Genomic DNA, 27,349 nt, shown 5'->3' with positions numbered 1-27,349 from the left:
ACACCAACTGCTATCTTCCACTATCCTCGTTTTACGACAAGTTGGTTAACATGGCTATAGAAGCTGCCTCAGTTGAATTTGTGGGCTCCACCTAGGTCCACCGGCTGGACAGAAGCGCTGTTTCCCTGCTCCACTGCCCCAAAACAATGCCCATGGCCTAAAACAGTAGGTGTTTAACCTTCTAGGACTACCACATAAGACTTGGACACATGTGAGTGGGCAGGGCAACTGCCATAGTTATTAGCTGTGTTTTCAGGAGTTTCTAGTGCTATAAGGAGTGGCAGGCGGCCATTTCTAGTGTCTACATTTTAGCCAGTGGGCGTGGCAGTCTGTGGATAGACTCAGCCCTGTAGAACAGCTGCCGGCAGACCCCTCAATACCCATGCTAAGAGTGAGATCTAGCTATTGCATGGACATAGATTGCACTAGTGGGTTAAAAGATATCTGGTACTTTGTTTGATACTGGAAGAAAAGAGCCAAAACCGTCAAGGACGGAGTCAAGTATACGTCTTTTCCAGGTTTTTAAGTAGTGTGGCACACTGCCTGTTCTTTTTAAGCAATGCTGTAAAATTGACTGAGCATTTCGCTCTTTGTTGAGTAAAAGCCTGTTTCCAAACCTACGATGATGGACCTATACTCACTGTGTTTTTGTAAAGGAAGTGATGTATATCTGCTTTCTTGGTTTTTAGGTATACCTATAACATTCCACCCACCTCCTTCCTCTCATTTCTCTGACGTTTTTCTGGTAATGTACATCTAACACACACTGTAGTCTTGGGATGGCAACTCTACACTCAGCTTCTTTTTTTTGTATACCAGGTCAGGACCTTCATCAAGAGACAAGGGTTGCTACTATTCTCTCAAAGTAAATCCAGGTTATTGTTAACACTTAGCTTCTTTATGGGGTCCATACCTAGTCCCTTTCATAGACTCAATTTCTAAGTTCAGTCACAAAATCAACGAAATGTGCCACAACACATCTAGAACGATTTATACACTTCACAGTTTAGACCAGATGCTGCAATCATCACTGGCCATCTTTATTCCTCTCACTATTTGTGGGGAAGACTTGACAATCAGTTGCAATAACATTTCTTCTTCTGAGCCATATATGTGTAGTTGTCTTTAATTCTATCTGGATGCCTCTTATAACTCTCTTTTCTATGCATTGGTAAAAGGACGATAACAACTCCATGTGCTCCCTAATTCGCTCATGGTCCACACTTTGGTATTTACATAATTTCCACTAGATGGAACTCACAATCGTCTACCATGTTTGGGTGTATTTTCTTGTGGACCTGCAGGTAGTCCTTTCGGTTGAATCCTTTTCCGCATACAGTGCACCGATGCAGTCTTTCTCCTGTGTGCATTTTTTGGTGCCTATTTAAAGCTCCTATTTGATTGAAGCTTTTTTCACACACGGTACAATGATAAGGTCTCTCCCCTGTATGTATTCTCCTATGTATGAGCAAACTTGACATCGCTCCAAAGCTTTTACCACATTCAGTACATGCATATCTTCCTTGTAAATTGTGTTCTTGATGATATTGTACATAGCAGCTCATTGGGCTGGTCTGCCCACTGTCAGCATGTGTGTATGGTTTGCTACTTTGCGGTGTGGTTGATTCACAGAGAACACTGTTGTTTTTCACTGTACTCTCACAGCTCTTTTCTAATCTCCACTCGTAGGGTGTCGACTTCTGCAGAGCACTGCAAGCTCTTGGCCAATCTGCACTTTTCTCTCCTCCTTGTTCTTGAGTACTCGCTGGTGGCATCTGGCTATTGGAATGTCTTATCTCAGAAATGTTCTGGACCATGTTTACTTTCCTCTTTTGTGCCACAGATTTGAAAATTGCAGGTTTTTCATGATATTGAAAAGAGGTACTCATGTTGCTCATTATCGATCCATTTCCTGTAAGATTGAAATAAATGAATGTTAGCTTTCTAGAAGGGAAATGGTGCATCAATCATTTCCACAGCAGGAGTGTATCGAAAGGCAGTAAGAGTACAAGCTCTGTATACACAACCAAGCACTTTGTGGCTGGACCATGGGTACCAGGTGGTAGAATCACGACTGGCTGACTAATTAAAGAGTTGTAAGGGTAAGCAGTGAAGACAGTAGGCATTCTTTATGTTGAGACAATAACAGCATGGGGCCGGAGAGAGGACAATACTTTGTCTGCAGGCAGACATAGACTGTGAAAAGAAGCAGGGAAATGGGTAAGAGTTCAGCTCTCAATGAAGCCACCCAGGAAAGCTACAGAATGAGCCTAACTTGAGCAGACAGAACAAACTACCCAGACAGGCTTATAGGAGTGAACCATCACCACTTTCTCACATGTGCAGACTTGCAGAAGGAACCACTGAGACAGATCAGCCAGAGAACCACTACCACCTTGTAACGTGGAGCGACAGGAAGCCAGTCAGACAAGCCATCCAGAGAGAGCTATTGACATCTCCTAACATGTGCAGACCTGCAGAACTAAGCACCTACATAGGTGCCGAGAGAGGACCACTGCCACCTTGTAGTGTGTAGGAAGAACGAGCCACCCCGAGAGAACCATCGCCACCTTGTAACATGCAGACCTACTGAATGAACCTTCCAGGGAGAGCCTGTGCCTCCTTATAACATGCAGACTGAATGAGCCACCCAGAGAGAACCACTGCCGCCACCTAAGGTGCAGAACTGCAGAACAAGCCAATCGAACAGGCCACCCAGAGGAAGCCTTTCCCACCTTGTGACATGCAAGCACAATGAGACACCCAAATAGGACACCTAGAGCAAAACATTACTGCCCTCTAATATGCAGACAGAACAAACCACTCAGACAAACCAAGCCCAGCCCACTTGGGCTGTCAACCCCCCGTTGCACATCAACCAACCCCTTCTAAACAAAGCCACATGCTCATTTCAGTGTTTGACTCTGCTTGTGCTTTTTTAAAATCACTCCATAAAACTCCTGAGTCTGCCGCAACTGGAGTCAGAGATATACAGCCTAATTCACAAGGGTAACGTACACTTGTGAGTACTTGTACACTTTTGAATAAGCTTACTAGAGGCGCGAAGGGTGCAGAAAGAGCAAGAGAAGTGCAGAAAGAAGCAACAGAGGTACAGAAAAAGGCAAGAGAGGTGCAGAAACAGGCAGGAAAGGTACAGAAAGAGGGAACAGTGGTGCAAAAAGAGGCCCAAGGGGTGCAGAAAGAGGCAAGAGGGACGCAGAAAGAAGCAAATGAGGTACCGAAAGAGGCAACAGAGGTGCAGAAAGATGCAAGAGAGGTGCAGAAGACAACAAGGGGAGTGCAGAAAGAAGCAGGAGAATTGCTGAAAAAAGCAAATGAGGTGCAGAAAAAGGCAACAGAGGTGCAGAAAGAAGCAAGAGCAGTGCAGAAAGAACCAACAGAGGAGCAAAAAGAGGCAAGAGGGGTACAGAAAGAGGCAGCAAGGGTGCATAAAGAAGGAAGAGAAGTGCAGAAAGATGCAACAGAGGTGCTGAAAGAGGCGCAAAGGGTGCAGAAAGAGGCAAGAGAAGTTCAGAAAAAAGCAACACAGGTACAGAAAGAGGCGAGAGAGGTGCAGAAATAGGCAGGAAAGGTGTAGAAAGAGGAAAGAAGGGTACAGAAAGAGGCAAGAGGAGTTCAGAAAGAAGCAAGTGAGGTGCAGAAAGAGGCAATGGAGGTGCAGAAAGAGGCAACGGAGGTGCAGAAAGACGCAAGAGAGGTGCAGAAAGAGGCAAAAGAATTGCTGAAAAAAGCAACAAAGGTGTAAAAAGAAGAAAGAAAAGTGCAGAAAGAGGCAAGTGAGGTACAGAAAGAGGCAACAGAGGTGCAGAAAATGACAAGAGATCTGCAGAAAGAGGCAAGAGGGACACAAGAAAGGGAAGAAGGGTGCAGAAAGAACCAAGAGAGGTGCAGAAAGAGGGAAGACGAGTGCAGAAAGAAGCAACAGAGGTACAGAAGGAGGCAAGAGAAGTGCAGAAAGAGGCAAAAAAGTTGCAGAAACAAGAAAAAGGTGCAGAAAGAGGGAACAGGTGTGCAGACAGAGGCAAGAGAGGTGCAGAAAGTTGAAACGACAAGTGCAGAAGAAGGCAAGGGGGTGCAGAAATGTGCAAGAGAGGTGTAGAAAGAAGCAAGAGCAGCACAAAAGAACCAACAGAAATGCAGAAAGAGGCAAGAAGAGTCCAGAAAGAGGCAGGAGAGGTGCAGAATGAAGCAAACGGGGTACAGAAAGAGGGAAAAGGGTTGCAGAAAGAAGCAAGAGAAGTGCAGAAAGAAGCAACAGAGGTGCAGCAAGAGGCAAGCGAGGCGCAGAAACAGGCAAGAAAGGTACAGAAAGAGGGAACGGGGTGCAGAAAGAGGTAAGAGGGGTAGGGAAATATGCCAGAGAGGTGCAGAAAGAAGCAAGAGCAGTGAAGAAAGAAGAAAGAAGTACAGAAATAAGCAAGAGAGGCGGAGAAATAGCAAAGAAGGGTGCAGAAAAAGGCATGAGGGAGGCTGACATTTGCAAAATAAGGTGCAGAAAGAAGCAAAAGCAGTGCAGAAAGCACCAACAGAGGTGCAAAAAGAGACAAGAGGAGCACAGAAAGAGGTAAGAGAGGTGCACAAAGAGGCAAGAGGGATACAGAAAGAGGCATGAAGGGTGCAGAAAGAGCAAGAGAAGTGCAGAAAAAAGCAACAGAGGTACAGAAAGAGGCAAGAGAGGTGCAGAAACGGGCACGAAAGGTGCAGAAAGAAGGAACAGGGGTGCAGAAAGAGGCAAGAGAGGTGCAGAAAGAGGCAAGAGATCTGCAGAAAAAAGCAACAGAGGTGCCGCAAGAGGCCAGTGGGGTGCAGAAAGAAGAAAAAGAGGTGCAGAAAGAGGCAATAGGGGTGCAGAAAGAAGCAACAAAGGTGCAGAAAGAAGCAAGAGGGGTACAGAAAGAGGCAAGAGAAGTGCAGAAAGAGGCAACAGAGGTATAGAAAGAGGCAATAGAAGTGCAGAAATAAGCAACAGAGGTGCAGAAAGAAGCAAGAGGGGTGAAGAAAGAGGCAAGAGAAGTGCAGACAGAGGCAACAGAGGTACAGAAAGAGGCAAGAGTGGCTTGCCCACCATTAGTGCCAATTTAACACCTACATTTAGCAATAAGTAACAGGTGATCATTCTAGGTTTGCAAAGGGCCTTCCAACACGCTCTAACACTTGTTGCTGCATTTTTGGTAACATTTGAGCTGTTTGAGCTAGAAACAAGGTTTTTTGTGTTCAAATCTGCAGATTAGGGAGCAGACGGTAGATTATGTGGCTAATGCGGAAAATGTATAATTGTGCGAAAGTCGGTGCAGCCAAACAGTTGCATAATTCCAGTGGTCCTGCTCATACCTCTGACTAGGTCCACAAGTGCTCCTCATTGATTCCTTTTTTTGTCTTACTGAGTTCATAGTTGAGCTTCTATGGAAACGAGGAAGACTAAACCTGAGGTTACCAGTCCACAACACAAGACTATCATACCACATAATTACTCTCTATAACACAGTCCCACTCTACATAATTCCTATACACTAAATACCACATACTTTCTATCTACATAATCTCACCGCACAACTTACCACATGATTCCACTACACACAACGTACATACACGCCAAAAAACTTTAGTAAAAACGTTTACATTTACAACGCTAATAGCTCTAACTCTCGCAAATGCAAAACCTATTACATTGCAAACACTTCTTTAACTAGTAGTCACGTTTGCAGAGTGGTGGAGAAAGGGTGCATGGCCTCCTAAAACGTTTTAGCAATCCCACTGTGTGGGGCTTACTGGAGGTAATAGATAAGTAGTTGGTCTCCAAGGATGTCCTGGGGGGCAAACTACCCCTCCTATTACCTCCATTACGTCCCACACAGCAGGATTGCTAAGTTCTCATAGCAGGCCACGCCCCCTTTGCCCACCATTCTGTAAACGCGCTCCCTGGTGTGCTCTTGGATGGGGATTGAAGTCCACTTTGCTGCTGGGGTCCTTAGGGGCCAACTAGCCTACCTCTTACCTCCAGTAAGCCCCACACAGTGGGATTGCTGAGAGGTGGACACAGGCCATGCTCTCTTTCTCCACCACTCTGCAAACGCACCTTCTGGAGTGCTCTTGGTTGAGGGATGAAGTCCCCTTGCCTCCTGAGGGTCCCTGGGGGCCAACTAGCCCTCCTGTTGTCTCTAGGAAGTCCCACACAGATGGATTGCTGAGAGTGGTCTGGGGCAACGCCCCCTTTTTACACACACCTCCTGGCGTGCTGCTGCTCGGGGATGAAGTCCACTTGTGTCCTGAGGTCCCCAGGACCCCAAAAAAATGTTGTATGATTTTCTTTACCTAATAACTCTTGGTTGAAAATTTGAACACAAATACTGGTCTGTTGCTGGTTGTTTCTCTTGCTCGAGTTGTTAGTAATTCAGATCTATTGATTGTTCCTGCTCTTTCTTTTGCTCTGGTCAAAACCGTTTCTGGATAATTCCTTTCCTTGAATTTTGCGAGCGTTGTGTTCTGATTCTCCACTTATGTACTGGCCTGTGAAGAGATTCTTTTTATTCTTAACAATTGAGAATACGGCAGATGTCGTTTTAAGGACATCGGATGACAGCTGTCAAAATGTAAAGAATTGTTCCTGTCTCGACTCTTTGTGTATACATGTGCTGACCGAATTTGTGAATTGAATGTGGTCGTCTATATTGTTGATGAATGTAATAAAGTCCTTAATCTCATCTAGAGGCCTTTCCATATGAGAAAGATGTCATCAATATAGCGCCAAAATCTCAGGATCTTCTCATTCCATCTCGGGTTGGATAAGATGTTGTCCAGTTCCAGACGATGCATAAACAATTTAGCTTAGCTGGGAGCCGCACAATTGTCCATTGATGATTCGGCTAATTGTAAGAAAAAGTCGTTGTTCCATGTAAAGTAACTATGATTTAAGGTGTATTGAAGTAGTTCTAAGAGGAAGATCTTTAATTCTTGTCTGATGTTGTGGTTGATTAGAAACAATTCAATTCCTTCTATGCCTCTGTTGTGCGGAATGGATGTTTAGAGCCACATGCATCGATGGTCAATAAAGTTATTGTCATGGTAGGATCCAAAGTGGCGCCGTTTAATCTGGTTACGAAATCTGTTGTGTCGCATATGTAAGTAATTATTTGTTTCACTATTGGTTGTAGATGTTTGTCTAAGTACCTTCCAATTGGTTCATGGATGGATCCCTTCGTAGACACAATTGGACGGAACAGTGGTTTTTTAAAATCCTTGTGTATTTTGGGAAGAATATGCAAACTGGGGCTCCACGGGTATTCTTGTATCAAATATTTTTTGTCCTTATCAGTTATCACACCCATTGAGCAGGGATTCTCCACAATGGTTATTAATATTTTAGCAAATTCTCTTGTTGGATCCTGGGGTAGTTTCACGTATAAATCAACATTGTGTACATGTTCACTAACACTCCTTTGGTAGAAGTCTGAATCCATTATCACGAGTGCACCTCCTTTGTCAGCTTTGCAGCAAACTATATTCTGATTGTTGACAATTTGATTGATCGCTTGCCTTTCTCTGATGGTAAAATTGGTGTTTTTGTAACAGGTTTCTTAAACAGTTCCTTAATTTCGTTCACGGTGATGGTCTCATAGGAGTCAAATATTTTGTGACTAACTGGTGCCATGAATGAGCTTTTGCTCCTTAAGCCCATATGAGTGTCTCCAGTTTCGCCTGTGGACTCGGGGGCCACATTGGTGAAAAAATGTTGAAGTCTGATGTTCCTCATGACTTTAAATAAGCTGGCTTCTGTTTCAGGCTCATTTGATTGATACGTTGGTACAAATGACGTGCCACGTTGTAGTGTGGCTATTTGACAATGGGCCAGTGTTTCCTTGGATATGTTAATGATTAGATTCTTTTAACAGTGCACTTTCCCTAATATAAACTTTGACACACGCATTCTAAAAGGCAGAGTATGATTTTTGAAACCGTACACACAAGAATGCCATATACTACATACCACTCACTATTTCCTAGGTCTACACAGACATATAATCACTTACACTTGTAGTTACTCATCAATACAGGACTATAATATGCACTTGTACATCTATACATGCAGTCACACTCTGCCACTCATCCATAGAGTTACTCACACACCTAGTTAGTAAAGCAAATAATCAACTACATACCTATTTGCTCATGTATAAAGTTATACACACCACCTTTGTTATTTTTAGACATACTACATCACTTATTTATACAGATACTAACACATATGTGCTGTGTTATACAATCACTGATAGAATCAGACACTTATTTAGCCACACACTCTTCAAATAACTTAGTGTCACTTATACTCATTTATATACTCCAACACTCACATATAGTGCCTTAAAACATATGTAGTTATTCACAGATATACCACTGAGACATCCATTTACTCACCAACACACCCATACACACACTAACTCACCCATACAGCCCTTCCCAGATGCACTTTATAATCCATACAACAACTGAATCACCCGCTTAGACATCTATGCACAGACTCATACACCCCCCCCCCACACAGACACTCAGGGACTCATAGAGATACTCAGACTACAAATCAATAACTTATATAGACACTCATGTAGTTATTCAGCAACCCATGCAGTTGCTTACACACCAACGGAGAGACTAACACAGACTTTTACACTGTTTAGTCACTAACTCATGCATTCAGTAAGACACGTTCAATTACTCACTTATACAGTCAGTCACGCACCTACTAAATAATCTCTTAAGGTATTTATAAATGCATTCATTCTTCAATACACCTTGGCATATATATATATATATATATATATATATATATATATATATATATATATATATATATATATCACCTCCTTGTGGCTCCCTCCTTCCCCAGATGGCGCTCCAGTCGTGGTCGCGTCACTCCTGCAGTTGAGCCCAACTGCTATGTATTTCAACAAGATTTCCTCCTCGCACAAGGCAGAAAAGTCGGAGTCGCTTTCAAATCAAAATCCAGCACAACGCTGCGGTTAAGTTTCTTAAGTGCTTTTATTCATCCATGGGGTCAGAAAACAAAAAACCAACGCGTTTCGACAGCGTCCGCTGTCTTGCTCACGGTTAGTTGAGCGCCGGTACTGCCCGCACCTGACCGTTCAAGTTCCGTGCTTCAAAGCAAAAGGGCAGCGGCAGCCACCATGGACTGGACCGTGGTATAGGTCCCAGCAGTTCCCAAAGTGGATTGTTTGGGGAATCGCATCAGCAAGATTTGGCACTATCGTCTCCCATTGAAGGGCTGTCATCAAGGTGGTAAAGCGACTACATTGACCAGGATGCTCAAGGTGAAATAAAACGCCCATGATGGGCTGGACAAATAAATAGAAGCTCCGTAATGGCCAGGTATTTGCAGCGCCGCCGCCAGAGACTTGCCATGCTCCTCCTCCTCTGAAGAAGACCGTTGTACGGTTGAAATGCATAAGGACACGAACATGGAGCATTTCATTAAATGAGCTGTGGAAAGAAATGCGATGTGTGTGCGACTCACCTCTTTTCGCCTGAAAAGTGCTTTCAAGATATATATATATATATAAAACATATTTAACCTTTACAGAAACACACAGTCACTGGATGATGTCATCAGTGATGTCATTTGAGATGTCATCAGTGATGTCATCATTGATGTCACTGACCATGTCATGAGTGATGTAATATGTGACATCATCAGCAGTGCATTGCGGGAATGCAAGTTATAGTTAGCTCAACTAACCAGAACAGGCGAATTTCTCTGGTTTTATATGAGTGAAATGTCCAATTAACTATAACGTCCATGAAACCTATGTTTTTTGCAGTGAATATCTAAGGTTTTTTAAATGCTAATTCCTAACTATAACTTCTGTAAAACCTATGGTTATATATATATATATATTATATATATATATATATTTATAATATATTTATAATACATTTATTCAAATAGCACCACCTTGATCTTCAGCTTTCAATGAAAAGACACAGCACCGTTCCAGAGGTAAAGAATATATATATATATATATATATATATATATATATATATCTATACTACTATTATAAAGAGAGAACACAAACCTTTGAGCCAGGTAAACTACAAAAGTAATGCACCAATCACTACACCCAATACACTGTTTGAAAGGGGAGATGTGGCAGAAGGACATAGGCTATAGATATGTTCACCATATAGATTAAAAAAGCAAAAACAACAAAAGTGGTAAAGTAGTCCCTTGGGGGCGTGGTCGTGGCCCGTGGGCGTCTCAAACAACAAATGTGGGCGTTTACAGGGCCGTGCCAAGTGCAAATAACAAACATAGGCCAAGCGACTTCACAACACACTTACATATGCACACATAGAGCGGAAATGCGCTTTCACTGAATTTAGAACGCACAATATGCAGACATAGAGTGCAAATGCGCTTTCAATGAATTACTAACAAACATTTGCAAATCCCAACACATACAGCCAAAATGCGCTTTCAATGAATTTAAATTCCCACATACAGCGCGGTAACACCAATATACAAAAACAGCAGAGGTGCGCGCTATAAGAAATATACACACATTCGTTGCAGTTACCCAGACAACATTGACACCTTCGCATTAAAAACCGGGCGGGCCTTCCATCGACGAGGAGTGTCAAATGACGCCACACAGGGGGCAGGATTAATCGCATACTACACCAATCACAACGCACTAAAGAAAACACACACACGACTTCGGCTTACCAAAAAAAAAGTCTTCAACCATTGGCCATTGACCAACGACGTCACAGGGGGGTGAACACGAACAAAAAAAGCCGACATTTCTTAACGGAGAAACGCAATCGACTGCGCATTCACAAGACTTTCCTCACATCTTGGGGACAAGATAAAATGCTTACAATAAGACATACGAATAAAGAAAATAACACAAATGCCCATAATCACTCGAGCACTGCCAGGACTTCACCACACAATTGACAAAATGAAAGGGAAACTTCTTTGAAGGGATACAAAAACGAACACACGGAAAGAGCCTTCGAAAGAAAAAGAAACATTAAACAGGTGACACAACACTCTCCTCACATCTTTCGGATAACATAAAACGCGGAAAACAATACATACGAATTAAAAAAAAGAACACAAGTGGGCCAAATCAGTTGAACAGGGCCAGGACTTGCACAGACAACTCTTCTGCAAGGCGGAGGGGGCCCTGAAGCAGTCTTTTGCTCCCGGACAACGTCGGGACGGGCTGCTAGTATATATATATATATATATATATATTTCACACACACATATATATATATATATATATATATATATATATATATTATACCAAAAAGTTCCCCAGATATGAGGCCGCACTCTTCCACAGGTAGGTAACAACCCTTTTATTTAAATTAGCAGCCTGCTTCACACCCCGTCCTTGTGCCCCCTCCGGACTGACGCGTTTCGAGGAGACATTCCTCTTCTTCAAAGTCCACAAGTGCAGGCAGCCTTTTTGCGTGCATCTACAGCGTCCCCGTCTTCCTTATTAGCATATTTTAATTGGCCTCACATGTGCCGTTTTTTTCTTGCTTTCTGGGACCTGTAGTTCATTTATGCAGTCTTTATACCCTCCAATGGGTTTGGTGCCTGCGCTGTCTTGTGGGGGCTCTTTTCAACAGCTCTCCATTAAGCCCTGAGTGAGACGTAGCCTGCCACAGTAAAATACCTGCTTCACTGTTCACTTTTTGAAGAATTCAAAAGCGCAGAGCCTTTTCCTTTTTCCCGGCTGGTGCGATCTCTCCACGGCCTGGAAGCGCCGTGATATGTGATACCAAAAAGTTCCCCAGATATGAGGCCGCACTCTTCCACAGGTAGGTAACAACCCTTTTATTTAAATTAGCAGCCTGCTTCACACCCCGTCCTTGTGCCCCCTCCGGACTGACGCGTTTCGAGGAGACATTCCTCTTCTTCAAAGTCCACAAGTGCAGGCAGCCTTTTTGCGTGCATCTACAGCGTCCCCGTCTTCCTTATTAGCATATTTTAATTGGCCTCACATGTGCCGTTTTTTTCTTGCTTTCTGGGACCTGTAGTTCATTTATGCAGTCTTTATACCCTCCAATGGGTTTGGTGCCTGCGCTGTCTTGTGGGGGCTCTTTTCAACAGCTCTCCATTAAGCCCTGAGTGAGACGTAGCCTGCCACAGTAAAATACCTGCTTCACTGTTCACTTTTTGAAGAATTCAAAAGCGCAGAGCCTTTTCCTTTTTCCCGGCTGGTGCGATCTCTCCACGGCCTGGAAGCGCCGTGATATGTGATACCAAAAAGTTCCCCAGATATGAGGCCGCACTCTTCCACAGGTAGGTAACAACCCTTTTATTTAAATTAGCAGCCTGCTTCACACCCCGTCCTTGTGCCCCCTCCGGACTGACGCGTTTCGAGGAGACATTCCTCTTCTTCAAAGTCCACAAGTGCAGGCAGCCTTTTTGCGTGCATCTACAGCGTCCCCGTCTTCCTTATTAGCATATTTTAATTGGCCTCACATGTGCCGTTTTTTTCTTGCTTTCTGGGACCTGTAGTTCATTTATGCAGTCTTTATACCCTCCAATGGGTTTGGTGCCTGCGCTGTCTTGTGGGGGCTCTTTTCAACAGCTCTCCATTAAGCCCTGAGTGAGACGTAGCCTGCCACAGTAAAATACCTGCTTCACTGTTCACTTTTTGAAGAATTCAAAAGCGCAGAGCCTTTTCCTTTTTCCCGGCTGGTGCGATCTCTCCACGGCCTGGAAGCGCCGTGATATGTGATACCAAAAAGTTCCCCAGATATGAGGCCGCACTCTTCCACAGGTAGGTAACAACCCTTTTATTTAAATTAGCAGCCTGCTTCACACCCCGTCCTTGTGCCCCCTCCGGACTGACGCGTTTCGAGGAGACATTCCTCTTCTTCAAAGTCCACAAGTGCAGGCAGCCTTTTTGCGTGCATCTACAGCGTCCCCGTCTTCCTTATTAGCATATTTTAATTGGCCTCACATGTGCCGTTTTTTTCTTGCTTTCTGGGACCTGTAGTTCATTTATGCAGTCTTTATACCCTCCAATGGGTTTGGTGCCTGCGCTGTCTTGTGGGGGCTCTTTTCAACAGCTCTCCATTAAGCCCTGAGTGAGACGTAGCCTGCCACAGTAAAATACCTGCTTCACTGTTCACTTTTTGAAGAATTCAAAAGCGCAGAGCCTTTTCCTTTTTCCCGGCTGGTGCGATCTCTCCACGGCCTGGAAGCGCCGTGATATGTGATACCAAAAAGTTCCCCAGATATGAGGCCGCACTCTTCCACAGGTAGGTAACAACCCTTTTATTTAAATTAGCAGCCTGCTTCACACCCCGTCCTTGTGCCCCCTCCGGACTGACGCGTTTCGAGGAGACATTCCTCTTCTTCAAAGTCCACAAGTGCAGGCAGCCTTTTTGCGTGCATCTACAGCGTCCCCGTCTTCCTTATTAGCATATTTTAATTGGCCTCACATGTGCCGTTTTTTTCTTGCTTTCTGGGACCTGTAGTTCATTTATGCAGTCTTTATACCCTCCAATGGGTTTGGTGCCTGCGCTGTCTTGTGGGGGCTCTTTTCAACAGCTCTCCATTAAGCCCTGAGTGAGACGTAGCCTGCCACAGTAAAATACCTGCTTCACTGTTCACTTTTTGAAGAATTCAAAAGCGCAGAGCCTTTTCCTTTTTCCCGGCTGGTGCGATCTCTCCACGGCCTGGAAGCGCCGTGATATGTGATACCAAAAAGTTCCCCAGATATGAGGCCGCACTCTTCCACAGGTAGGTAACAACCCTTTTATTTAAATTAGCAGCCTGCTTCACACCCCGTCCTTGTGCCCCCTCCGGACTGACGCGTTTCGAGGAGACATTCCTCTTCTTCAAAGTCCACAAGTGCAGGCAGCCTTTTTGCGTGCATCTACAGCGTCCCCGTCTTCCTTATTAGCATATTTTAATTGGCCTCACATGTGCCGTTTTTTTCTTGCTTTCTGGGACCTGTAGTTCATTTATGCAGTCTTTATACCCTCCAATGGGTTTGGTGCCTGCGCTGTCTTGTGGGGGCTCTTTTCAACAGCTCTCCATTAAGCCCTGAGTGAGACGTAGCCTGCCACAGTAAAATACCTGCTTCACTGTTCACTTTTTGAAGAATTCAAAAGCGCAGAGCCTTTTCCTTTTTCCCGGCTGGTGCGATCTCTCCACGGCCTGGAAGCGCCGTGATATGTGATACCAAAAAGTTCCCCAGATATGAGGCCGCACTCTTCCACAGGTAGGTAACAACCCTTTTATTTAAATTAGCAGCCTGCTTCACACCCCGTCCTTGTGCCCCCTCCGGACTGACGCGTTTCGAGGAGACATTCCTCTTCTTCAAAGTCCACAAGTGCAGGCAGCCTTTTTGCGTGCATCTACAGCGTCCCCGTCTTCCTTATTAGCATATTTTAATTGGCCTCACATGTGCCGTTTTTTTCTTGCTTTCTGGGACCTGTAGTTCATTTATGCAGTCTTTATACCCTCCAATGGGTTTGGTGCCTGCGCTGTCTTGTGGGGGCTCTTTTCAACAGCTCTCCATTAAGCCCTGAGTGAGACGTAGCCTGCCACAGTAAAATACCTGCTTCACTGTTCACTTTTTGAAGAATTCAAAAGCGCAGAGCCTTTTCCTTTTTCCCGGCTGGTGCGATCTCTCCACGGCCTGGAAGCGCCGTGATATGTGATACCAAAAAGTTCCCCAGATATGAGGCCGCACTCTTCCACAGGTAGGTAACAACCCTTTTATTTAAATTAGCAGCCTGCTTCACACCCCGTCCTTGTGCCCCCTCCGGACTGACGCGTTTCGAGGAGACATTCCTCTTCTTCAAAGTCCACAAGTGCAGGCAGCCTTTTTGCGTGCATCTACAGCGTCCCCGTCTTCCTTATTAGCATATTTTAATTGGCCTCACATGTGCCGTTTTTTTCTTGCTTTCTGGGACCTGTAGTTCATTTATGCAGTCTTTATACCCTCCAATGGGTTTGGTGCCTGCGCTGTCTTGTGGGGGCTCTTTTCAACAGCTCTCCATTAAGCCCTGAGTGAGACGTAGCCTGCCACAGTAAAATACCTGCTTCACTGTTCACTTTTTGAAGAATTCAAAAGCGCAGAGCCTTTTCCTTTTTCCCGGCTGGTGCGATCTCTCCACGGCCTGGAAGCGCCGTGATATGTGATACCAAAAAGTTCCCCAGATATGAGGCCGCACTCTTCCACAGGTAGGTAACAACCCTTTTATTTAAATTAGCAGCCTGCTTCACACCCCGTCCTTGTGCCCCCTCCGGACTGACGCGTTTCGAGGAGACATTCCTCTTCTTCAAAGTCCACAAGTGCAGGCAGCCTTTTTGCGTGCATCTACAGCGTCCCCGTCTTCCTTATTAGCATATTTTAATTGGCCTCACATGTGCCGTTTTTTTCTTGCTTTCTGGGACCTGTAGTTCATTTATGCAGTCTTTATACCCTCCAATGGGTTTGGTGCCTGCGCTGTCTTGTGGGGGCTCTTTTCAACAGCTCTCCATTAAGCCCTGAGTGAGACGTAGCCTGCCACAGTAAAATACCTGCTTCACTGTTCACTTTTTGAAGAATTCAAAAGCGCAGAGCCTTTTCCTTTTTCCCGGCTGGTGCGATCTCTCCACGGCCTGGAAGCGCCGTGATATGTGATACCAAAAAGTTCCCCAGATATGAGGCCGCACTCTTCCACAGGTAGGTAACAACCCTTTTATTTAAATTAGCAGCCTGCTTCACACCCCGTCCTTGTGCCCCCTCCGGACTGACGCGTTTCGAGGAGACATTCCTCTTCTTCAAAGTCCACAAGTGCAGGCAGCCTTTTTGCGTGCATCTACAGCGTCCCCGTCTTCCTTATTAGCATATTTTAATTGGCCTCACATGTGCCGTTTTTTTCTTGCTTTCTGGGACCTGTAGTTCATTTATGCAGTCTTTATACCCTCCAATGGGTTTGGTGCCTGCGCTGTCTTGTGGGGGCTCTTTTCAACAGCTCTCCATTAAGCCCTGAGTGAGACGTAGCCTGCCACAGTAAAATACCTGCTTCACTGTTCACTTTTTGAAGAATTCAAAAGCGCAGAGCCTTTTCCTTTTTCCCGGCTGGTGCGATCTCTCCACGGCCTGGAAGCGCCGTGATATGTGATACCAAAAAGTTCCCCAGATATGAGGCCGCACTCTTCCACAGGTAGGTAACATGCATCTACAGCGGGGACGCTGTAGATGCATGCAAAAAGGCTGCCTGCACTTGTGGACTTTGAAGAAGAGGAATGTCTCCTCGAAACGCGTCAGTCCGGAGGGGGCACAAGGACGGGGTGTGAAGCAGGCTGCTAATTTAAATAAAAGGGTTGTTACCTACCTGTGGAAGAGTGCGGCCTCATATCTGGGGAACTTTTTGGTATCATATATATATATATATATATATATATTGAGCAAGCAGTACGGGCTGCCATTGAATCCATTAGGATGTGATTAACATGGGAAACAGCTTTTTAACCGATTGAGATAAGTTTTGCCTACATCAGTTGCAGTAGACTTGGCCCACTAGGGCACGATAGGAGTCATCCCTGTACTCAACAAGGCAGATCTATTAATGCATATATATATATATATGTGTGTGTGTATGTATACATACACACACACACATATATATTTATTGAGCCAGCAGTATGGACTGGCATTGAATCCATTAAGATGTGATTAACTTAAGTTTCACCTACAAGTGAGGCAGCAGGCTTGGCCCACGGGGGCATGATAAGAGTCATCACTGTACTCAACAAGGCAGATCTATTAATGAATAGACTGATTTGGCAGCAGTCCTCCTTTTAACCAAAATTAGTATGCAGTGGAAAATGTATGGGACATGAACGCTGATCACCCCCAGATGGAGAGAAGTAATCTGGCGCGGTGAATGAGGGACACTCCAAGATGGTGCCCTGGTTGCTCGTGTGATGGACACATAGCATGTTTCAAATGTTTTACATTGGTGTAAATATATATGGTGACGTATTGTTTGCCAATGTCATCCATGACCAAGGCCATAGTGCCAACCGCATCACCAAAGTGGATAGTGAATGGGCCCTTATGAATTAACTGAGCACCGTGGAGGGAGCGCTGTTGTTGTCTAAGGATCCGAGCTTTGTGCATGTATTTATGTTCACTGGAAAAAAAAACACAGTTAAAAGGTAAGCTGTGATTGAGGCTCAAACGTGGAAAGCCACTGAAATTCCCAGTTATGTTTAAGAATGCACACAACACCTGTCAAAACTCACTTATTATGGGTAAACAAATAAGAACATACCTTACAGGCCTCACTGTCATTATGAACAACCCTCCTGCAGAAGTATCCATGTGAGGATGGACAAAGCAGGAAATCATCTCTTCGAACTAGAACGAGTCAAACGCCTCTTTGTAGCAGCGACCTTCACCTATAGCTGAAGGAGGGGTGAGCAGCACTGATCCGCGAGGGCTGAATCCATGCCAGATTTCCCTAATATCCTCATTAGGATTTCCAAATTTGGGTTAGGTCTGGCCTAGGCAAAACCGACATTGGACACCTCGATCTAGTACAGCCCCTAAGCACCTAGGCAGATTATAAAGAGTTGTAATGCCTGCTTTTAAACAGAAACATTATCCACCAACTGCTTTCACATTGCAGCGCTCTGAACTATCAGGGTGCACACACAACACTTCTGCACAAACCACTGATGCCACATCCAGGAGACTGGAACATTTCTCCAATTGTAAACCGACCTGCTATCTGTTGGAATTATAAACTGGCCCCTAGCTCCTCTGTCACTTAACTAAACCTCTCATATATTGCAGCACTAGTACTAACAAGCGGGTCGTTACTAAAGGCTGACGTGTGAGAATCAGAACCAGTCACCTTAAAAAAGTATGAACTAAAAAGGGTAGTCCAATTGAACACCTTGGTTCTCGCTCACTATACGAGATCTAAAAGACTTCTAAATTGTCTTCTGCACAGATTATTGAATCAATTCTAAATAGCACAATGTCGGCACCTGAAGCACTGCACAGGCTTTCTCTTCTTCGAAAGACCTGGACAGCATTGGCGTGCATCTCTTCATCAGCATTAACACCAGCCGGTGCACCTCCACTGCCGACTACAAGCTCTGGAATGAGAAAACAGTTCTAAGCGTAGGCAAGTATTCCAGTTAAGCATGAACACCACAACTGCTCATCATGCGACAGAAACCCTTCTATGTGCTGGTTATACAATTGTTCTACAAGTAGGCGAACATCCCACAGACGCATAAACACGAGCACTCCTGCTTATCACTGATGATTATAAAACAGATGAAAGTGTGTGTGTTTGTGTGTGACTATCACAGTCCTAAACCCCTATTCTGCAGACTATAAAACAAATCAATGTATGTGCGAATATCGCAGTCATAAACACCCTTAACTGCTGAATATAAAACAGAGCTAAGTGTGTGTGTGTATGCGTGTGTGTGTGTGAATATTGCAGTCTTAAACCCACTAACTGCTGATTATAAAACAGATCAAAGTGTGTGTGTATGCGTGTGTGTTTGTATGTGTGAATATTGCAGAGTCATGATGCCAATAACTGCTGATTATAAATAAGAATACAGGTATATGTGAATATCCCAGAGAGGCATAAACCCAATCACTGCGGATTATAATTATACCTAGGGCTCCCGATTTTCAGTTTGAACTAATTTTTATACACAAATATGGACAGAAAACCATCAAGTTTCCTATCTGTAATTTTAAATATGGGTAACATACAGAAAGAAAAATGCAACGTACCCTGTAAGCACCTATCCTTGGCATGTAGTGCTGTAGATTCCCATGCTGGACATACTCCTGCCATTTAGTGTTTGGGTCAGATGTTGCAAGTTGTTTTTCTTCGATGAAAGCTTTTGAGTCCTGAGGTTTCAGTAACTCCTCTCGCCACTCACTAACATGTCACTAACTCCATTGTTAATTTACTTTTCGCCCAGCAGGTGAGAGTATGTACGGAGTAGTGAGTATAGAAGTTAAGTGACCATGCAAGTAGAAAAGAAAGACATTAAAATTAAAAGATACCTGCAGCACCCACTGGCTTCCGGGAAGGTGGGTGGGCACATATGAATCTACAAGCATCGAACAGATGCTTACTGGCTAAGCACATATTCTATTTATTGCATGAGTGGCTGTAAAAACACATGCTGCGCAACGACTGTACAGCAGTACACCCTTAAGCGGTGGCTAGACAGTGCTTGGTGCAAAGGTCTGAAACAATGTCTTGAGGACAGCTTGACCAACGCAAGCCTGCTACTTTGCCTGAACGTCCACAGTGTTTTGCAAATGTGTGCGGAGTGGACCACAGAGCAGCTCCACAATATCAGCAAAGGGTATACTGCCCAAGAGCGCCATGGTAGCTCCCTGTTTGCGAGAGGAGTGTGGCCTGGGGCGGGACGGTAGGGCGCTTTTAGTGTCAGTATATCAGGTCTGGCAATTACTGCCTTTGACATGGGATGGAATTATCAGGTGGCAAAAACATACAAACAGCGATTTGGTCCTGACTGTGTAATACAAAAGAGCACGCTTAACGTCAAGTGTGTGGAGTGCACTTTCAGCGATAGAGTCAGGTTGAGGGAAAACACTGGGAATAATATAGATTAATTGAGGTGGAAAGGGAAGACCACTTTGGACAAAACCTTACGATTGCTTCTAAGAACCACTTTGTCTTTATGGAGTTGGAAAAAAGATTATTAAAGAATGAGGGCCTGCAACTCACTGACACACCTAAGTGACGTGATTGATATGAGGAAGGCAATCTTCCAGGACAGGAACTGAAGGGGTCAAGGATGCAGTGTCTCGAAAGGGAGTCCAGGGAGTTTAGTAAGGACAATTTTAAGGTTCCAAACCAGGACAAGAGAGCACCCGCAGTGAAATTACACACTGAAGGCCCTCCATGAATGCTTTCATTGCAGGGATTTTGAAGAGGAAAGAATACTTTCTGTTCTGCATATATTAGCAATGGCAGCTAGATGTAGCCTGATGGATGTGCAACCCAAATCTGTTCTTTGAAGATGTAGGCAGTTACAAATAAGTTACAAATAATGTCACTGGAGGGGTTGACAGATTGATGTTGTTTGGTATACAGTAGTGCACAAAACACTTCCACTTTGCAGTGTAGCAAGTGTGTGGTGGGCCTACGAGCCTCTCAGAGAATGTTCATGCCCTCCTGCAGCAGACCAAGGTAACCAAACTCTAGGACCTCAGGAGCCAAATCACTAGATTGAGGCGTCTGGGGTCTGGGTACCGGACTTTGCCTTGGTTTTGAGGAAGTAGGTTCGGCCTGTTGAGGAGCTCCTCAGGTGGAACAATGGATATCTCTAGCAGGGTTCAGAATCATGGTTGTCTTCCTCACCAAACGGAATAGGAGGAGATGAGGATAAGCGTAGGCAAAGATCCGTTGCCAGTTCATCCACAGAGCACTGCCCTTGGACTGGGTGTTTAGAAACCTGTTGGCGAAGTTTTAGCATTACACGTTTTCTGCAGAGGTAAAAAGGTTTTTGTCTGGAGAGCTCCCCCTGTGGAAGTAATGAAGCTGGACTTGCGGGTGCAGTTTCCACTTGTGGGCTTGTTGCCGTGTCCTCCTGAGCAGGCCTGCAAAATTGTTCTCCACTCCGGAAGGCATTGTGCCAGGAGGTGAATGGTAGATGGTGCAACTGTAAATCTGTTGTGCAAGGGATGACAGGTTAGGTGCGAATGTGTCTCCTTGTTTATGAAGGTAGAACACAGTTGTGTAGTCTGTATGCACCACAACTACCTTGCCTTGGATCTGTTGGAGAAAAGCTGGAGTGCTAGATAAATGGCTAACAGTTCCAAGTGGTTGATGTGTAGACGCCTGCAGTGAGGTGGCCAAACACATTGAACAAAGACATTGGACTCTCATATTGTTGCGATGGGCCCCCAAGCCAGCTAGCGATGTGTTCATTGTGATGGTCACCTGTGGAATTGGGTCTGCAAAGTGACCGCCTTGCAAAAGGTTTTTTCTGTTCCATAGCGGCAGAGAGTGAAAAGTGCTGGCATGCACCATGAAACCTAGACTGCGTAGGAGGGATCTGAGTGTGAGTCAGGCATTTTTGTCTGCTTGCGTTCTTGATCAGCCAGTCATCTAGGTAGGGCAATATGTGATTTCTCTTCCTTCGGAGGTGAGCACATACTAAAGCTAAATGTTTGATAAAGACTCTCAGGCAGTAGTGACTCCGAAGGGTAGTACTGGAAGTGCTGGCCACTTACTGTGAAGTGGAGGTGGCAAAGATGAGATGGATGAATCTAGATGTGGAAGTAGGTGTCCTTAAGGTCAAGAATGGCCATGAACTCACCTTGCACACGTGAAAGTATTCTGGCAGGATTGATCTATGGAGAGGGTGGAGGGCGAGGATTGGCCAGAGAGTTCTCTCCTTTTTGGGAATGGGGAAGTATATGGAGTAGGCACCTTTGCCCTGGTGGTGATGGGGCACTAGCTCAATGGCTCCTTAGGACAGGAGCGCCTGAACCTCCTAGTGTAGCAGTGTAAGGTGTGTCGGTCTCAGGGTGTAGGTGCAAGGAGGAATGTTTGGTGGGGTGGCAACGAGCTCTAGGCAGTAACCGTGCTCCAGTACAGGCAAGAGTCACTGGTCAGGGGAGATCTCCTCGCAGGGAAGAAAACGCTGCAACCTTCCACCGACAGGTCTTGTGTGGTGGGGGATATAGGGTAAGCCTCCTTACTGGGGTGCCTCTGCCCTTAGAGCTTATCCCCCCTAAAGGAGCCTCTTGTGAAACCCCTACAACCCTGCTGGTTATAGCCCTGTTGCTGCCTTTAGTAGGATTAGGCAGATTCTGGGCAAGTGGCTTAGAGCTGCCTTTAGATTGTTGTCTCTTAAAGGAGTCCCTGCCAGAAAGGACCTGCAAGGCGCCCATTGTAAAAAAGTGGCTCTGTATATACTGGACCAAAGTAAGGTGCAGTGTGCACAGAGTCCATAGTCCCCAGAGGTATGGCAGAGGCTAAAGTTACATATAACTTCTAAAGTGGTAGCTTGGTCGAGTAGTGAGGCAGTACCAGAGGCAAGCATGGGCGAATTTTGCGGATCTCGCGTTCGCGAATTTTGCGGATTTGCGGATTCGCAATCCGCAAAATCCGCGAATTCCCGCGAATTTGCGGATTTTTTTTTTTTTTTGTGTTCGCCCGTGTTTCTGCCAGTTCGCGAGGGTTTTTACAATTTCGCAATTTGCGAACTTACCTGTCGGGTCGCAAGTTTTGCGAACTTGTTGTTTCTACATGTCCAGCCTGTTTGGGACACTCTTCTTCATCACTGCCACTCTCTGTCACCACTGCCACTCTCTGACTACTCATGCCACCCTCTGGCCCACCCATGCCACCCTCTGTTTCATCACCACACCCTCTGGTTGTCCAGTGTACATTATTTTCGGCAAAGCAAAGCACACCTTCCCTGCCTCAAGTGACCTGAATTAATTTGGGGCTGATTAATGTGTCACAGAATATTTTTTTAGCTGGCACCTGCTTCCTTAGTGCGCCCTGATTAGTGATCTTTTGCACTTGCTAAGTGCTTTCATTGTTGCAAAATTAGTTACAACACCTGCCCTGCCCCAACTGACAATAATGAATTAGGGGCTAATTAATGTGTCACTGAAAGAATTTAAAGTTCCAGCCTGGCACCTGCTTGTCTGCTCCTTTAGCTGTAAATCAGGACCTTTGTGGCATACAGTTAAGGTCAGAGCAGGGTCACACAATAGTTGCAAGCAGGCAACCGAATTCTGGAGGGCCCCCTCAGGAAGCAATACAAAGAATCGTTACAAATCATGAGGTTGACCTTTTGCACCTGCTCATTGCTTTTGCTTTTGCTGAAATCGTTTTGCGGTTTTTTTCGCGCTATTCGCGGGGCGCGGCGTCGTGCGAAACCGACCGCGGAAGCCGCCAATTCGTGCGAATGAGCATTTTATTTTTTTGCGGCTTGTTGTTTCGCGAGTTTTTTTGCAGTATTCGCGAGCCGCTTGCAGCGCAACACGCGAATTTACCCCAAGGTCGAGTACGGGCGCGGCCATTTTGTTTGCGTGACGTATTTCCGTTTCCGCCCGCTATGTATAATCTCGCGCAGTAAGCGCATTGCGAGTAGAGGTTCGCACGAGATCGCGCGGGAAATCTAGAGGTTCGCACGAGATCGCGAGGAAAATCTCGCGCGAACTGACTTTCGCGCTCGGAAACGGGCGCCGGCCATCTTGTTTTTCATTCATTTCCTGTGTCTGGGCATGGTGTTTAATCCTCTTGATATCTTTCCCATCCTTTGCTTGTTTTCAGTTTTTTTTTTACGATTTTGCTTCTTATCTATCCCTCTCTTTTCCTAGCTGTATATTTTTGTCTTTTCTGCTATTTTTCTTTACTTTTAAACTACTTTTGTAAACTCTTTTCTTTTCTTCTTCCCTATCCTATTCTTTCTTAATTTTCTACTTCTTCCTACCTTACCTGCCCAGACCATGGTCAAGCCAGGCGCCGTGAAGCTGCCCAGGCACTTGAGGGCCGCAGCGGCGGCGGGGAGTAGTGCTGGACCCAGTGGCAGGACAGCAGGCGTGAGATCGAGGGGGGAGCAGGTGACGCGCCGGGAGATATTCAGCCCGGAGGAAGTGGGCGCGCTGGTGTACTTTGTCCAGCGCCGCCTGCCCAGGACCATCGCGGGAGGCGGCAGGATCGCGGCCGGCGGCTATAACATGCGGGAGCGCCGGAAGCGGTGGGAGAAGGTGTGCTGGGCCATATCCCACCTCTACGGGGTCCAGCGCACCTACAGCCAGGTCACCCATCGCTGGACGGACCTCCTGGACCGCGAGCGCGACCTGCTGGACCAGCTCGGCTTGGAGATCCCCGGCCTTGGTGAGTAGTAGTAGCCATTGGCATTTAATCACTCACTACTATGATGTTTTCTCCTGCTCTGTGTTGTTGTATTGCAAATATTTGTTTTTTACATGGAGCAAGCCAATAATGCCGCTGATGACGATTACATTGTAGTTAAATTATATTTCAAAATCTTCTGTGCATTTCAGGTGCACTGCTCTCCTTCTCAGTGGGGTTGCTACTATGCTTATTTGTTTTCTATTTCGTGGTCTCATTGGCCTGAGTAACTATTATGTATGAGTGTACTTAACAGAACTGCGTAATGCTAGACACTAGGGGGCAGATTACATTTACAAGCCCCTTGCGCCACGTTTACGTTGCCTTGCGTGACGCAACAGCGGCGTAAACGTGCCGCATCCCTGCAAGTCATTTACAGCATGACGCATCTAGGGAGATGCGTCACGTTATAAAGCCATGGGCCTGCACCACAATGGGTGCGTTCCTAGTACGCAGGGTGGGCGGTCCAGCGGCTGTGCGCCTCGCAAAATTGCCTGCGTGAAATCTACAAGATTTAACGCAGGCACTTCTGCGCCGCTGCTACGTCAATTCAATTCCTTATGTCTGCTCGAAGCAGGCGAAAGGACTGACACAGCATGTAAAGTATTGGGTGGCCCTGAGCATTACTGGAGTTGCATTGCGTTGGCGACGTGACTCCAGCGATGCGCCGCTCTTACGTGACGAGATGCGTCACGCAAGTGCCTACCCTTGCGCCAGGGCGCGCCGCATTGTAAATGAGGCACATCTGCCGTGTCGCAAGGGTAGTTTTGCGTGACGCATTTGATCTGGCGCATCTCTGGAGATGCGCCAGAACGCGTAAGTAAGTATGCCCCTAAGGGGCAGAATTGCAATTACCGTCGCATCCCTGCAAAGTAGCAGGGATGCGCCATTAATTGTGCGGCCCGCTACCACCACCAAACATGGTGCGCCGTATTTGCAATGCGGCGGCGGCGCCCCATGGGCCCAAAACGTCACCGAAGCTTTACTGCTGGAGTTGCGTCGCAACGATGGTGCAGCTCCATCAATGCTCTGGGGTACCCTATCTCCCCAATGCTGGGTCAAGCCGTACGTCTGCTTCAAGCAGGTGCAGGGTTTGTGTGACGCATCATTGTCCTAAAGGTGACTGATTGATATTTTGTAGATTTCCCTCAGCCACTATTAGGATGTGTTCCAGCGCAGGAATGCCCTCCCTTGCGCCGGAACGCCCCCTGATGGCGCAGGGCTTTATAACGGGATGCATCTCCCAAATGCGTCACGTTGTTATAATATTATACGCCGCACCATGGCGCCCTTTTTTGTTTAGCTGCTGCGTCACAAAAGTCACGCAAGAACGGCGCAAAAGAGCCGCAAGGGCTTAAATCTGCCCCTTCCTTTGTAACCCTGACAATAAGAAAAATAGTGGCGGTGGATTGATAGTTTGACTATTTAAATGACTGGTAATGTAGCAGGCAACTGTTAGTGTTGTCACTGATCTGACTGAAATCACAATGGAGTTTGTCTGTCACTTTGCGTCTTGCCTGCGGACTGCTGCCTGCCAGTCCTAGGTGAACGTTTCAGTACTTTGTTTAGTGAGTTACGTGACTTTCGAAGTCACAGGTCCGCATATAAATGAAAAGTAACCATAATCAATATAATTTCGCAGAAATATTTTGTTATTGTTCTTTTGAAATGTTTGATTTGGTTGACATTGACAAGCAACAATCATCCATGTTTTCTGTTCTTTCTTTCATGTTGTACGTCAGCTCCCCCCAGGGGCGAGAGGAGGACACAGGAGCAGCAGGCGGCGGATGCTGTTCATCAACAGGGCCAGGATCGGGCAGGCGAGGGCTCCTCTGCTGGCCCCAGTAAGTTTTCATTTTAGACTAGTACCTATTTTTCCTAGCGTTCCTCATTTGACTTTTTTCAAAATTGTCTTTGCTCTTCTTGTAGACTGTATCTAAATTCTTATCCTGCCTCTACTATGACTCCCTGTGGTATTACTAGATTATTCTTATTAGTCTGTCTGTGTAGCTAACTAAGATTGCACGGTTGGCGAAACTCCCATGATTCTAGTCAGCAATAGCTCTATCAACTTAGTGCAGTCCTCTGGGATTGTCCATAATGTCTTTTGAAGTGTTCTATCTGGACTCATGCTTGCAAAAATTGCAAAACCTTTCGCTCAGTCACTCTAGTCTGGACCAAAAAACACAGATTGTATTTAAGTTTAAAAGCTTTATTAAAAGTAAACACATTTATTAAAATGAAGTCATAATAAAACTAAACGTTTAACTGATAATGGAAAAGTGGTTAGTGCTGACGATTAATTGAAGACATTTCTTGTGGTCGAGCCGAGCTCTCACCTGGTTTCAACTTGATCTTGTTGTTAGAAGTCCATCTTCTGTCTGTGTGGAGAAAAATGGTGCGTGTTAAAAAAACAGCCTTCATCAGTTGTGCCAAAAAGTGCAGCAAGACAACCTTCCCTGGAAAAAGGGACATTTTTTTTTTAACTTTAACGACAGTCACAAATTACATTGTTTTCACATGTCTTCATTCCTAGACCAAATACTAGTGACTGCTTTATTCTAACATTCTTAAATGTACTTTGTAGGTGGAACATCTGGTGGCGGGGCCAGTGTGGAGGTGGTGGTGCTCGACACCGAGGCGGAGGGCGAATCGGGCGATGCTTCAGGGGAGGAGGCGGCGGCGGCAGCTGTGAGAGTTGAGACGGTGGTGGTGGCGGCCAGAGGTAAGCTCTTATATATTCCTTACTTATTGAGATTGAAGACTAGCTGGGAAGGCAAGAATATGAGATGCATGGCTGGGTGAATGATGAAGCAATGATGGGTGGAAGGACAACAGCCTGGGTGGGTGACACAGAAACTGTATGTGTCCATATACCTGGATCATGCTACTATCTGACTCTTAGATAGCATATGTGTATCTAGAGCAGGGGTACTCCTAGTACGGCCCGCGGGCCGGTGGTGGCCCGGCAAGCCTTCGTTGGCGGTGCGCTGACCTTGCAGACAATCACTGCTCCCCCGGCCCCCACAGAGCAGAGGCTTTTTTGTATTTCACCTGTTAGCGCCCCTGCATCTCCACTCTGACAATCACTGCTCCCCCGGCCCCCACAGAGCAGAGTGGAGATGCAAGGCCACAAAGAGGTGAAATAGAACTAAGCCTCTGCTCTGTGGGGCCGGGCAAGCAGTGATTGTCAGGGTGGAGAAGCAGGGGCGCTAAAACAAACAAAGCCTCAATAATATGTTAATGGTCTTTTAAAGACCTGTTAAGTACTTTGGTGTTGTTGTCTGTGTGTGCGCGTTGAGGAAGCGGTCTCAACCCGGGCTGAAGGCTGACACAGATAGACACACACACAGTGAGATGACAGAGGGAGAGGGAGGGCAGGAGGGAGAGAGA

General features: G+C 45.7%; 1 protein-coding gene across 1 annotated transcript in view; it reads right to left on the bottom strand.

Moving 5' to 3' along the window:
* Window positions 1–570: 570 nt before the first annotated feature.
* Window positions 571–27,349, bottom strand: part of LOC147669056 (uncharacterized) — a 139,706-nt gene continuing 112,927 nt past the window's right edge. Inside the window, exons 8-9 of the mRNA XM_086948256.1 lie at window positions 18,060–18,170; window positions 571–1,912 (exon numbers count right to left, since the gene is read on the bottom strand). Coding sequence (XP_086804382.1) covers window positions 1,233–1,912; window positions 18,060–18,170 — 791 coding nt within the window. The 3' untranslated portion in view covers window positions 571–1,232. The remainder of the gene's footprint in view (window positions 1,913–18,059; window positions 18,171–27,349) is intronic.

Source organism: Lissotriton vulgaris, unplaced genomic scaffold (genome assembly GCF_964263255.1).
Source record: "Lissotriton vulgaris unplaced genomic scaffold, aLisVul1.2 SCAFFOLD_1037, whole genome shotgun sequence".
In the NCBI taxonomy this organism is placed as follows: Eukaryota; Metazoa; Chordata; class Amphibia; order Caudata; family Salamandridae; genus Lissotriton; species Lissotriton vulgaris.
The sequence above is the reverse complement of the archived record's forward strand: the minus strand, read 5'-3'. Positions and strand labels throughout refer to the sequence as shown.